This window comes from Charadrius vociferus, unplaced genomic scaffold, assembly GCF_000708025.1.
Source record: "Charadrius vociferus isolate BGI_N301 unplaced genomic scaffold, ASM70802v2 scaffold169, whole genome shotgun sequence".
In the NCBI taxonomy this organism is placed as follows: Eukaryota; Metazoa; Chordata; class Aves; order Charadriiformes; family Charadriidae; genus Charadrius; species Charadrius vociferus.
Genome location: NW_009652966.1, coordinates 220,036 through 233,620, shown reverse-complemented (window position 1 = coordinate 233,620; position 13,585 = coordinate 220,036). Strand labels below are relative to the sequence as shown.

Sequence of the window (13,585 nt, the reverse complement as noted above, 5' to 3'; positions counted from 1 at the left end):
CTACATTCCCACAAAACAAAGAAGTCTTTGAAAATGAAGGAACTACCATCAAATATAATTTAAAAAAATAAAGAAAAAATGAAGCAAGCTTTCCTGGGACAAAACCTGGAAATAGTGTCGCAAGAAGATCCTAGAAGTGTTCTTTGGCATTAAGTGGTGAAATGTGTCGAAACACAGAGACCGCAGGCAGCGGTGGGGCCGGAGGGGAAGGGGGTGACAGTGCCATGCTGCACAGCTGTCTCCCTCTATTACCTCCCACCTGAACAAGACAAACCTGTAAAGGCCCAACTTGCCCTCCACAACTGAATCACGGAAATGCAATGCACTATGCCATAGCCATCGACCTGCTCTCCATGTGCACGCTGCCTCTGAACAACACAGCAAGAGGGATGTTTGGTGCCACAGGTCTGAATGTTTGCCATTTTCATAGCCTCAGGAGCAAACACACAGACAAAAACAAATATCCCACAAGAGAATCCTCTTCAGTTACAAAGCAAGAGACCATTACAGGATGGTGTCAATATGGAACATCTAAATGATTTACACAAAAGTAATTTTAATTAGGGAAATAAAACAATCCATTAAAGATTAGAAGTGCAATGTTAAAGTGATATAACAAGACAAAAAGAAGCAACTGAACACACAACAAAGTTAGATCCTAATGGATAAGCATACGAAAGGACAGCCCGTCTTTTCAGTTTACCATTCACCTAGGCATTACAGCAGAGCTGATACACAGAAGTATTTGGAATGTCACTAAAATCTTGCAATATATATTTAAGGCATAAAGTAGTGACTAACAGAGAGCAGATTCTTAGTTGTTGCAAATCAGTGTAGCTTTAGTAGAAAGTCAACAGAATTATGTTAAATTGTAGCACTTGAGGACAGCATCTGAAAAAAGCATGGAGCTCCCAATTTGTGGTGTGGTTATGTGAAAACAATTCTGCAAAAGAAGTTGGAATAAACAGGACTGCATTTTACTTTTTGATTTAAAGTCAGGAGGTTTTAAAAGTAGGAATGTAAAAGCAAAAAGCTGAGAAAACAAACTTTTGGCGCCGACATTTGACTTGTACAGCAACAACTGCAAAGGAGCTGCATTCTTTGTCCCGCACAAAAAGCAATAGGAATGATTAAGCTTTAAAACACGTACATATACACACAAGAACACACATAACCATCCAAGAGCTCAGAACTATGTCAGGGTCACAAATATGCAAGGCAAATCAATACATTTAACAGGTTCATCTGATACCACATCAGGGAAGGTTCAAGGTGAGGTTAAAACATTTCTCAAAGGGAGAGGATTCCCTTTCTCCAGACACTTGTAATGTTTCATTTTCCCAGAGCAATGGAATGAGAGGGGCAATGCTGCAGCACACACAAGGGCACCCATCCTGTTAGCAGACTTAGCAGTTTTAAGCAAACCTCTCAGCTCAGAAACTGGGATTTTGCACTTAAGAACACCACTTGCATGAAACCCCTCCTGCCTTTTACTGGTAAGGGCCCTGGAAAAAGCCAGCATTGCAAACAGAACATTGCAGCCATAGCAACAAGCAATTCAACACTTAAACTCTTCAACAGACTAAACAGTATTTTCTTTCTGGTTTTAGAATTTCGCGGTCAATAATCCACCATGAGCACTTTACTTGTCTAGCTGGTTGTTAATGTCTCAAAACCAATCTCTTGTTATAGCTTCAACCAAGAAACCCTCCTCACCCAGACTAAAATAACAGTATGTGGGTACGTAGGTGCAGGGAGACCACTTCAAAAATTAAACTTTTTTCTCCCTTTTTGGAAATTGGTATAGAAAGATGGAGAAGAGCCCAAGTTCTGGCATGTAAACCAAGCACTAGCCCTTTATTAGTATTGTACGTTATAAAATGTTACAACCAGGAATCCATAAGCCTTAAAACTGAGATTTAAAATACCTAACAACTTAGGTGCTGCAACAGTATCTCTGAGTAATGCCCAAACAGCAGAGGGACTCCAGTGGGAAGTCTCCTTGACCCTTTTCATTGACTGAAAGGAATTTTTTCTAAAATATTTTTTTTATTGCTATCAGCAAAAACCCATTTGAAAACCAAAATCGAGGGCTAAAAATAGGATAAAACATTCTGCACCGTTGATGAAATTTAACCCTGTTAATTAGACAGCTTCATTTCACAGTCAGTAAGAGTCTAATATTACCCTAATAAATGTATGTTTTTTTTGGAAAGTGTCATGCATGAACACAACTGAAATTGTTCCTTTTTTTAACTTTTAATGGCATCAAATTTAATATCTGCAAAAGAAATCACTGTTTTCTCAAAGGCAAGAATTTGAAATGTTTATCACCTATTGACTAAAGCATAAGGGCAATGTAAAACTGTTGCTCTCTCCCAAGCAGACTAAATAACGGCCACATGAATTTTAATGCTCAAAGGTGCTAACCTTAATGAATTAACTTAGATAGTTAATTATCCAAAGCTTTCATTACCGTTTCCTATCCCTTTACCGTTTTTATACTACTTTACTGCAGTGAAAAAACTGAATTTGAAGGAATGAGATAGCACAGACTCTTTCAGAGCTTCAGGGCTCACCCTGCCTTCCTTGCCACTACAGGTAACTTAATCGCAGCAAAACCCCACAATTTGTGGATGTAGGTTTCGTTGACTGACCCTACAATTTGGGTGTGAACTCAACTTTGCTAGCAACACATGCTGAGAAGCTCCATAAATGACAGTGAAGGACAGAGCATGAAACAGACACAGAAATATGTTTACATGTTCAGGAGGAGCAGGGACTTTCTCCAATCCCTGTTTATTTGGATTATTTTTGACAAGTAGCACTAATATCTACGGAATTAATGTGCCATGTAAGAGACAGTTACTCAGCGTTATGATGTTTTTTAGGCGCTGGTGGTCACAGTTGTTCTCCATTAATTTTTTTGTTTGTTTGGAATGTTTCTTGAACTTTTCTCTCTATAAATCACAAGGTGAGGAACTGGGGAAAATACACTCTCTTTTTTCAATTCTTACATCTTCTGGGCTGTCTTGCGACCTGCCCACCTGGATCCCACACAATCACAGCCTTACCCCGCACTCCAGGATTTACCTAGTCTTTTTTAAAACCCAGATGGAGTTGGCTGGAAATCTTACTAAGTATGTCCTGAGACATACATGTGTCGGGGGGGGAGGATACTGTGCAAGTGGAAGTGTGAAGAAAGCATGGAAGCAAAATCCATTTATAACTAAGAATTACTAGGAGGAGATGACTGGTGACCGGCCTACAGGGAAGTGTCTGGTGATCTTGGGAGGTCATGCAGCACTCTGCCTGATTATTAAGCCTTATACATAAGGCAGATCAAATAGATGTGTGACACGGGGGACCTGGTAAAACATGGGGGATGTTGAAAGACTGTTGGGGTTTTTTGACAGGAAAAAGGAAAAACAACCGCTGTGTTACATGAACAGGACTCTTGAAAAGCCACAGAAATATCCCATACTCACTTTTATCTTCCTGGTTTTCTTCTGCTGCTTTCCCTTCCTCTTCCTCCTCCTCCTCCTCCACCTCCTTCTGCTGTGCTTCTTCATGGTGATCGGCAGCACCGACTGAAAGGCTCTGGCAGCAGTGGTTGAAGCCGCTATCCCGAGGCAGAGTGAAACTTCGGGGCTTTCCCCCATTCCCATTCAGCACTTGCATCCGCTCACCCTCCACGAGGGGGAAGGGGCCGTAGTGGTCTTGCAGGTGGCACTTCTGGGTGGGCAAGGTTGACTGACGCCGGTGCTCGGGGGACACCACGGCCGTCTCGGAGAACACAGAGTCCTCTAGCGGCAGCGTCTGCAGGTAGTGGAGTCCTGAGCTCGTCAGCGGTGTCTCTATGAGGTCCTGCCAGGAGCGCCGCTGGCTCGCCGTCTTGCGCACCGGCGAGTCGGTGGCACTCCCCGCCGCCTCTGGGCGAAACTCCTCGTGCGACGACTGCGACTGGGAGGTCTCCGTGGATGAGAGTCGGCTGTGTTTTGGCTCCACGTAGGGGCTTGTGCAGCTCATCTACAACATCAGCAATGGAGCAATCTTCAGGTCAGTGTAGACTGGGACCTACTGCTAGCAATGATCACGTACTTCTCGGTGTCAGTGATGGCACCCAGCTTAGTAACGAAGACACAGACTTACCTGATTAACCTGCCCTGATCCTAACTTTAAGACATGCACACATCTACATGTCACACCTGTGAGCCAAATACTGCTACTTAGTCATAGTAAGTATCCTTCTTATGTCACTTAGTCTATAAAATAAGCCAACACAATTATTTGCAGAAAACTTGGCAGTATATGGCACCACGGAAGACAGAGATCTGTCTGGTCCATTAAAAATCTTAAAAATGCCATCCAAATACCTGTTGTCATCCTATCTTGCTAACCATTTCTTTGCCATCATCTTTGCAGTGCTTCAGTGCAGTTCAAAGATCTATGATTTTGGAAGATAAAGTATTGCATTCAAATTAAACATCATGAAAACTCTTTTTCCCCAGACTTCCCTAATTTTTCAATCCAAATTTTTGCCTTTTAAAAACTGTGTTCAAGTAAGATATACTAGTTAACATTGTCTGAGTATACAGACATGAAAATTAAAATTGCCAGTGCAGAGTAAGTTTGAAGTCCACATTCTGCTTTTATACCAACAGCTGCTTCAAGAAGAAAATAAAAAACAACCCCCCTTTTGTTCTAATTTCTAGAGAAAGCTACTTTTTTCACAACAACAGAACAACTGGTATCACTGTTAGGGATATGAGAGAACATTTTTATGCTGGCATTTCTGTGGAAACTCAAGTGTAATTTGTTACTGTAAAGCTTCACAGCACAACTGTTGTGCCTTAGAGAAGAGGCTGTGTTGTTACTGAGGTAACAACATTTTGTCAGAGAAGACGATAAGGGGGCAGGTGAGGGATTGCACGGATGAGTAGGTGCCCATCATGAATGAAAAAGAGGAAGAAAGAATTCTGTAACTTAATCCATTTTGTACAGCAATTGGGATTATAGACCCATGTTCTCTACAAACCAGTGGAAATAGCAATGATGGCTGTTGAAGTCAGCGATGCATGTTACTTAACAAATGCCTTAAGTCAAGTACTGACTCAAAAAATATACTGGAGAGTGCCCTAATGTGCGCGTGCACATGCTTCTAAGCAGAAGAGTCGGTAAAAGTGACACTTTATGTAGTCATTCCTGTAGACAGTTGCAGGTGACTTACCGAAGGAGGCCGTGGGTATGTGTCGTACGGGGGTGGTGGGCTGTCTTGCTTGGGTGTCGATGGAGTGTCAGCTTCCTCCTTATCACTCTCACTCCAGTAATCTACAAGTTACATCCAGATCAGATGAAAAAATACTAACACATTTTGATACTCAGAGACTCGCTTTCACAAAAGCAACTGGAAACTCCATCCTTAGTATTACTGAGAGTTAATGCTGACTATATAAACGTTAGCTGCTGTAATTTGGAATTGCTTTAATCTAAAGAGGGAAAATTCAAAACATTATGGGGTATACTAAGTCTAATGCCCCGCTGCAGAGATATTAAACAACAACCTGCAACAGAGCCACAAATTTAAGTCTTGTACGCACCTTACATATACAGCATGCATACAGAATACTCCTAACACCAGTTTCAGATTCTCAAGTGTTTATACAGCCATCAAAATAATTACGATTAGACTTTTGACAGGAAAATACTGAAAATATTTTTTTAATAGAAAAGATGAAATATGTAACTTGCAAAAGTCTTGCTGACTGCAAAAAACATTAACAAATGTAATTAACACCAACTGGCAAATCAAAATAGTGGCTCTTGCACAGATGACTAACCAATGTTATTTCTCTACCCATTTTCCCCGTTGTTTACTAGCAGTTACCCAAGCTTTTATTGAATTTCTAATAACAAACAGCTGCATTTAAGTAAGCCAGAAAAACTTTGCATCATATATCTGCTTCAAAAAACAGCTGCTGCCCTGTTATCCATGCAAGAACATAAATGTGATATGGTAAGGAAAAATATGATGGTGATATTTAAGCACAGAGTTCCAAACAATGGATAAGAAAATAAAAAGGACACAGAGCTTGTGGACTAAATTTAATGGGACATGAGTTTTATTTTGTCAGGAAAACAAGTCTCGGCCAAACATATTTCATCTGTTTGGTAGCTTGACCAAAGGGAAAAACACATAGATGAATGTACCACATGGGAATTTATATTTATTCTGTTGCAAATATTTTTGAAGCAGAACAGCATCTAACTAAATGGACATCAGACCTTAATATTCCTTACAAAAGAAACCTACTTAACAGGCGACTCAGCTCAAGATGGACAACTTTAACGTTTCTACACATTGTAAGACTTACACAAACATTTCTGTTGTCACTTTGTTTCTGACTGTATTACCTTCTAGTGTTTGGGAAAATCATTGTACAACAGGACACTTTAGCTCAGACTATTCACAGACTAATCACAGGCAATTTTCACTTCACCTAGTAAGTGTTCAATGAACTGCATGACTTGTTACTTTCTCTTTAATAGATGAGAAGAAAAATATTGATTGTTGCTTTATAAACTATCTAAACCAAAAATCCAAGTTGGCACAACGTGTAATTTTGGCTTTAATGATTTTTTGTTACCATGGTGATTACCGTATTGTATGATTAATGATCTACTGTACCTAATCTTATTCAAGATTCAAACTAAAATCTTACCTTAAAACGACACCATCTTGAAACAGCTGTCCCTAAAATGCTGTATATTTTTAGATCGTAGTAACGGTGGGGGCAGCCTTATTTATCTATTTATTTTTTCCAAGCAGTAACAACTCTGTTTTAACTCTGGGTCTCTTGATTTGCTTTCGGCAAGCTTACAGATGAGACATTCTCTTCAAATGGTATAATAAATAGCATACATAAAGTTTTCATGACTATGAAATAAAAAATTCCCCAAAATTTTGTCTCTAGAAATCTGCAAATAATGAATTTTTAGTGAACGAAAGACTAAATCAGGGAAAACGCTTTTTCAAGTCACTCCTAGTTTTAAGAAAACTTGTTTCCAGCAACTCAAAACACCTGAGAATATTGGCATATAAGCATGTTTGTTCCTATTACAGCAAAGCCTAATGGCACAATGTGTGCTGAGAGACCTGTCAGAATTGCATCACTCAGTGAGATTTCTGCAGACTTGGAGCTCAACTGTTTATTCTGAAAGTAAAATGTAGCAGCCTCAGTGCAGGTTCCAGTTTTGGCTAAAAATACAAAGACGTTCTTGCTGTCAAATCCACATGCAATACTGTATGATTGCGCTTTTGCACATCTTACCTCAGACAGGGAATTCTGTCGGCAACCTACGGCTTGTCTAGAAAAATTCTGCAGTCACAGGGGTCAACTTCCAGATGAAATGTATGAAAATAGCCTCCCACCAATTTTTAAAAATGTTCTGCTTTTGGCAACCAACTCATTAGAGTCTATGTAAAATCTGTGTATTGCTATTGAACAGTTGCCGTATTTCTCTCTGCAGATTTTGTCCAGTTATGGACAAGCTCAATGCACCGAGCATATCCTGAAAGCTTTCTGAATGAGCAATAGACCGCATATATTATATATAAGCTAACACTGACCTGCCATTTGCCAATTTAGTATTTTCTATTTATATAAGCAAGTATTTTTTTCTCAGATTTTCTATGACTGGAAAGCGTATAACTTCTCCATCCAAGGAAGTCCCTTACCATATTGCTAACATTCATTGTATTTAATATGGAAAGTTGACGGTATTTTTATAAAACTGTTCTGTACAGAGTGTGACATTTTATTCAGCAGTACACCCACAATTCGGTGATTCGTGCATCTCTGAAGCACTTGAAATATATTTATGCACTTTAGATTCAGAAGCATTCAACTCTTAATTGAAATAGGTTTGACAACTACTGTTGAATTGTTTCAGAGGTATTATAAAGCTTTGCTGCAAAGGGCTGAACTGAACAGAAATAAAAGACCTTTTGTAAAATCAAATATGTGGATGACAATTGGTACAGTCACTGAATATAGAAAATTCCATCTTCACAGTTTTTATAATTGCAAAAAAGCTTGAAGCAAGAGAGGTTTTACTTCACTACTTTGATGCGTCTGCTTATCAGGGACACTCCTGAGGTGTTTAATAGACCTTGTGCTGGGAGACAAGGATAATCACCAGAGGCATAAAAACAGTATATGGCAGTGAGGGGCGAATGTCCTACTGATTCCCACACTAAACAGAACTAAGCAACACAAAGAGGATATGGTTTTACCTACCTGTATATGATAAATTAATTTGAGTGAATGGCATTAGAGTGGTAATAAAGAGCTCTGCCAGTGCCTGGGATATAATTTCAATAGTAAGTGGGGTCTCACTGATTATCTTCAATGGGGAGACATTTTAATAATAGGTAACATGAGGCCTGAAGCCGCATGATCTCATGTCTAGGAGCTGGATCGTCTGCTATTTTATTACTCAGTAATTGCATGGTAGCAAAAATATTTCTCCACATCCATCTGGATTTTGAAAGGTGTATCATGTCTGCAATTGTGCACTTGGACAGTGTTAGCAAAACTGTTCATACACCTTTTCCCTTAATGTCCCATGTTATTGTAATTCTAGTGCCAACCTGCTGTCAATAAAAGTTTGTATTTGGCTTTGAATGCTAACATGGAGGATTTCCTAGAAGACTCCAAGATTCAGAGTTTGTTCACAGCCTCTTCAAGCAGTGACAGATGGTATACAGGTCCCTCCAAACTGGTTACTGTAGTACTGCCTGGGGAGTACAGATTCCCAAACTGATTTTGAAGTCTGGTGAGGCACTGAGAACATGACTGGAGGAAGAGTGAGCATGGTGCTGCTATCCTGGGCTGTGTGAATGCGGAGGACCTGGTGTTAAGAATGACATGATGTGCCAAGGACCATACCAGACTAAAACAGGGTGTGGGCAACACTCCTGGCATAAGCAGCTGCACTTACTGGAAGACATGATTGGAAATGAGGCAACAGCATTTATAACCTAGGTATGCGCGAGAATGATGGAATGCCCCAAAACCTTCCCGCACACGCTGCTACAGCTGAATTATGGCAGTATATAAGCCCCCGCTCTTCAACCGCAGGCAGATCCCTCGAGGATGCTCTGTGGTGAGGCAATCAGGGTATGAATCGAGGCAGACAGAATTTTCTGATGCTATCTTTTAATCTTCTACTGTCACAGAATATCCTACTGTCTTGATGTTTCCACCTGGCTGCCGAAACCACCCTTACTTCTCACCAGGGAAAGGAGTTCTTTGCACAGTGTCTCCCAGGAAAATAGCACTGCAGCAACACACTGCAGAGAAATAGACCACGTGCACCTTCCTCCTCATGGTATCAGACCAGAAGGTGAGGGCTAAGGCTGCTCTCACATAGGTTGGCACAGAACCACGACTTTGGGGGGCAAGGAGGACACCACGTTGCAAATTTTGAAGCCTAGTGATAGCCTTTTGAACACAACTCTCCCTGAAAAATGGTTAGAAATACAGTCTTTGTAAAGAAAAGACTAGATTAAATACATTGCTGCTGCAGCTCTGAGCTGTAAGCTTTTTGGGTCAAAAAACCAGAACCTTACTGATGAAGGCAGCAGAGCCACAGAATTAAAAAGTGAGGTTTTCACTCAGTGGGCAGCAGGCAGACTGGCATCTGGATAAACTCTGGATCATCATGACCACTGCAATTTTCTGGTGCCTGCTGCCAGGTGTATCTGTAAAAAAGAGCACGGATTCAAAAGCCAGCTGTTTGCCAAAACAGCTAGTTGGATAGGAATACTTCTGTGGATCCATGTCACTGGCAATTCTAGGAAACAACCTCCCCAACACAACTGAGGACTGACCCTTTCTTTTTTCCTGTCTGCTAACAGGATTTCTACTGCAACAAACTAAAGTGAAGCAACTCATTATTTAATATATGCTGCTTTTTTAAACCCATGAAACACTAGACATTAAAAATAAACATGTAAAATGCTGTAATCCTGCAACTCCAAATGAAATGCCAACAGGGCTTCAGCACACACCTCAATATAGCAAACTCAATAGAAAACACAAAAAATTAAATGGCCTTAAAATTAAAGCTTTCGGGGGAAATCCACTTATGTTAACAAGCTTTAGAAGAATAGTTTTGTTCCTGAGACCAATTCCATGCATGCCTGCCCCTTGTGAATTTAAACACCAAATTTAATGTTTAAATTTTTTTTTTCAGTTTGCAGATGCTTAAGTTTCTTCTGATAGGGCACACAGACTGCTTGGTACCACATACCGGAGCTTACTGGCAGTATATTTGCTGCTTTTAGCTACCTTCTGCGGTCTTCTCAGAAATAATCCAGTGCCTGCGGACCAGAGTCTGAAGGAGCTAATCAAAACTCCTGAGAGAGAAGGAATTCTCTAAAGCAACAACAGTGATACCAATATGCGAATTGCTCTCAGATGACGAGAATACACAGCAGGGAAAAAAAGAACAGATGAACTTGTGATTAGAGCTGACAGAAGAACAACACATTACCTTGCTCTTGTTTGATCCTCTCTCTTTCTGCATACCCAGCAGCAAGCATGTTAATTCTGTTTAGCCATCTGAAATAACATTAAAAAAAGCAGTGATACCAATCCAGCCTCTTAATTTTTGGGTACATTTGTACAAAAAACAAAGTTAGAAGAATCTGAAGGAGATTCAGGACTTTGTTATTTTTCATATTAGACAGCTGTTTTCTTTGATACTCTTACTCAGGGAGCCTCCAAAGATCCATGATTTTGCTGTTGAACAAATCGTTTTCACAGCAAAGATTTTATTTCAAATAGAAAACCATGTACGATGTCAAACATCTGTAAAATAAAGGATTTGGAGATAATCAAAGAGCTATTAAGTCTGCTGCTCACAGATATGCCATCACACCAATACTCCTGCTGTTCTGATTTCTTAAGAATAAACACCACTTTTCAGAAATTCAAGCAATATTTTAAGGCCTGAATTGGCAACTTAGCAGAGGAACAGAGCAGAAACCAGCAGTCAAAAGAACAGGTTCACTCCCAAACAGACAGCAAGGTTTAATTATGCCATTATGTGTTTTAGAGCTTACCTACGGTGTCAAGTACAAAGAGAAGGAGGTATATCAAAATTCACTTTTGTGTTTGTGTCAGAGAAGCAGGGGGAGAAAAGACAGTTGCCTCAATGCAATTCACATCTAAGGCTTTAACCTTTTAGACTTGAAAAAATGCTTCCATGAGCCGCACAAATTGAAAAAAAAAAAACCACCAAACTATTGCTATTCTTTTCTAGCAGGGCTGTCAGTGCCAAGCATATGCTCAACTGCCTGTAGCAATGCACTCCTCCAACCTGCCCTCTTTCCCCATGGGGCTCTCAGTGTATGCATTATCCAAATGCTTACGCTAAATCAGGTCCTCCATCAACGAGGCTTTAAACCACCATGACAATCTCTCATGGTTGTCCATTCTATGGTAAACCTGGAATTATTTACTCCTGTCAACCCATGGTCAGGATTTGACAGGCCTGGTTTGCCGAGCTACTGGCTTGCAATTCTACTGCTAGGATATACAGAAGGACAACTAAAGTCAGGTTTGTGTTTTCTTCGGGAACGTGAAACTCCTGTTTCAGAAAACTGTGCCTGATGGGTTTCATTTGCATACTGTATGCACAGAAACAGTATGTAGTATTGTCTCAGCAAGTGGGACACCTTTGTAATCACTCCTGCATGCCAGCCTTCAAGACATTTCAGTGCAGGGTAAGCAGGCATAATCATAAAATACAGCTGCTCTCCTCGAAATTAACTGCTGTCACTGTTCTTCCACAAACGGTGACCACTTGTGTGATCTGTAAATCACATTAATGGTCCATACATCATCGTACATTGGGAAGAAAGCCAGAGGTTTACTCCTGAAGCGATTACAGAATACTTCATGTCAGCATACAATCAAAATTTCTGCCAGAAGAATAGGGAAATGGAAGAACAGACTTGAAATTTCAGTTGTAACTGTTAGGAAGTGCCATACACTTATAAAACTAACTGGCACATAGGAACAGAAATACAACGGATCATGTCTCTGACAACGATTTCACATTTTCACAGCAGAAGGGTGACCCACTACAAAGCTATCTTTTAGGTTCACACTCAGCTGTCTTGACAGCTCCGCCAGCCCAAATCAGAGGCACTGAGGCGGGAATCTCACCCAAAGAACTCCAGCCTCATGCTGCCGAGGGACCAGCAAAGGCCATAGACTTGTCTGTGTCCAAAGGGTAAAGCAGCACAAGAAGACAAGCGCCGGCTCTGTCAAATGGCATGGCAGACAATGGAGGTGGCTTGCTTGCCTCTTGCCTATTTTGGATTTCATGTTCCCAATTCACCTCATGGCTTCCCACTCCCCAGCGGCGCCAGCAGGGAACAGCCACCTACTTAACCCCTTTGGATAGGGTTGCTGACCACAAAATATTTAAATGAGATACCTACAAAGGTTCTCCTGTTGGAAAACTTCATTCTGTCCTAAATATAAGACGCATTTTGTGTTAAGTGTGCGCGAGAGTGAGGTAACCACTTGAATTAATAAACACTTAATTGGTGCTGCTTACAGCTATGGTAGCTGATTGTTTCCAGAAAAATGTTATTTCCTGAAAAGTATAATCTGATGATAACCCATGAAATGTCTGAGAGAGAGACAGCAGACTAACTTCACATTTAATGTTTTTCTGTAGGTCCTGATCTGTGCCATGGTTTGGAATATCACCTGCAATACCTGTGGGGTGAATGTGAAGGTACTCATGTGGTTGTAAACAGTTAACAGCCACGGCCTTTGATTGGTTTGCTAGTTTAGAAACTAAAAGAATGGTATTTACCTCTTTGGCATATTTTCTGATATGTGGCTGCTAAAGCTTCTTTAGATATGGGTAGAATGGGTATGATTAGAGAATTAATATTATTTTAATAAAGCATGGCTAGAGTTATGGTTCATTGAAGTTAGAACTGTAGGAGAAATCCAAAACGTAAAGATCTCCTGCAGAACAGAAGAGGAGTAAAACATGCCAGCTTTACAATGCACTGGGGACAAAAGTTCCAAGTGTACAGCTATAGAAATATTCCTTACTATGAATATTAAAAGATACAAAGCTGTAGGACATGGGAAGATTTAAATCTTTCTTGCCTGTGGTGTGCTGTGTCCTGGTAGTGCCACTGTAACTTTTAGAGGGCAAGAGGCCAAGAAATTATTACTAGCTTACTGCAAATGCAGCTTTAATTTTTTTGTGAGAATTATAAAATCTATTTGCTAGGCATGACAATAAATCCAGTAGCACTGGTAGTTTTAGCAGCCATCTAGGTTTTCTTTTTTTTTTTTTAAGAATAATACATGCATTTCTTGTCAGTATTTAATTAAAAAAGTTTTATGACACACAGAACAGGACTAAAAAAAATACCTTTTTGTAGACCTGTAAGTTCTGTAAAGAAGAATGCACAGTACTGGCACTCTCACAGAATAGTAAAAAATATTTTTCTATCTTATCTCACACTCCAGATAGATGCAAT

General features: G+C 40.2%; 1 protein-coding gene across 1 annotated transcript in view; it reads right to left on the bottom strand.

Annotated features, from left to right (window-relative positions):
• Positions 1-13,585, bottom strand: part of CNKSR2 (connector enhancer of kinase suppressor of Ras 2) — a 186,065-nt gene that overhangs the window by 36,543 nt on the left and 135,937 nt on the right. The window contains exons 18-20 of the mRNA XM_009893115.1: positions 10,561-10,628; positions 5,231-5,331; positions 3,489-4,029 (exon numbers count right to left, since the gene is read on the bottom strand). Of these exons, the coding sequence (XP_009891417.1) occupies positions 3,489-4,029; positions 5,231-5,331; positions 10,561-10,628 (710 nt within the window). The remainder of the gene's footprint in view (positions 1-3,488; positions 4,030-5,230; positions 5,332-10,560; positions 10,629-13,585) is intronic.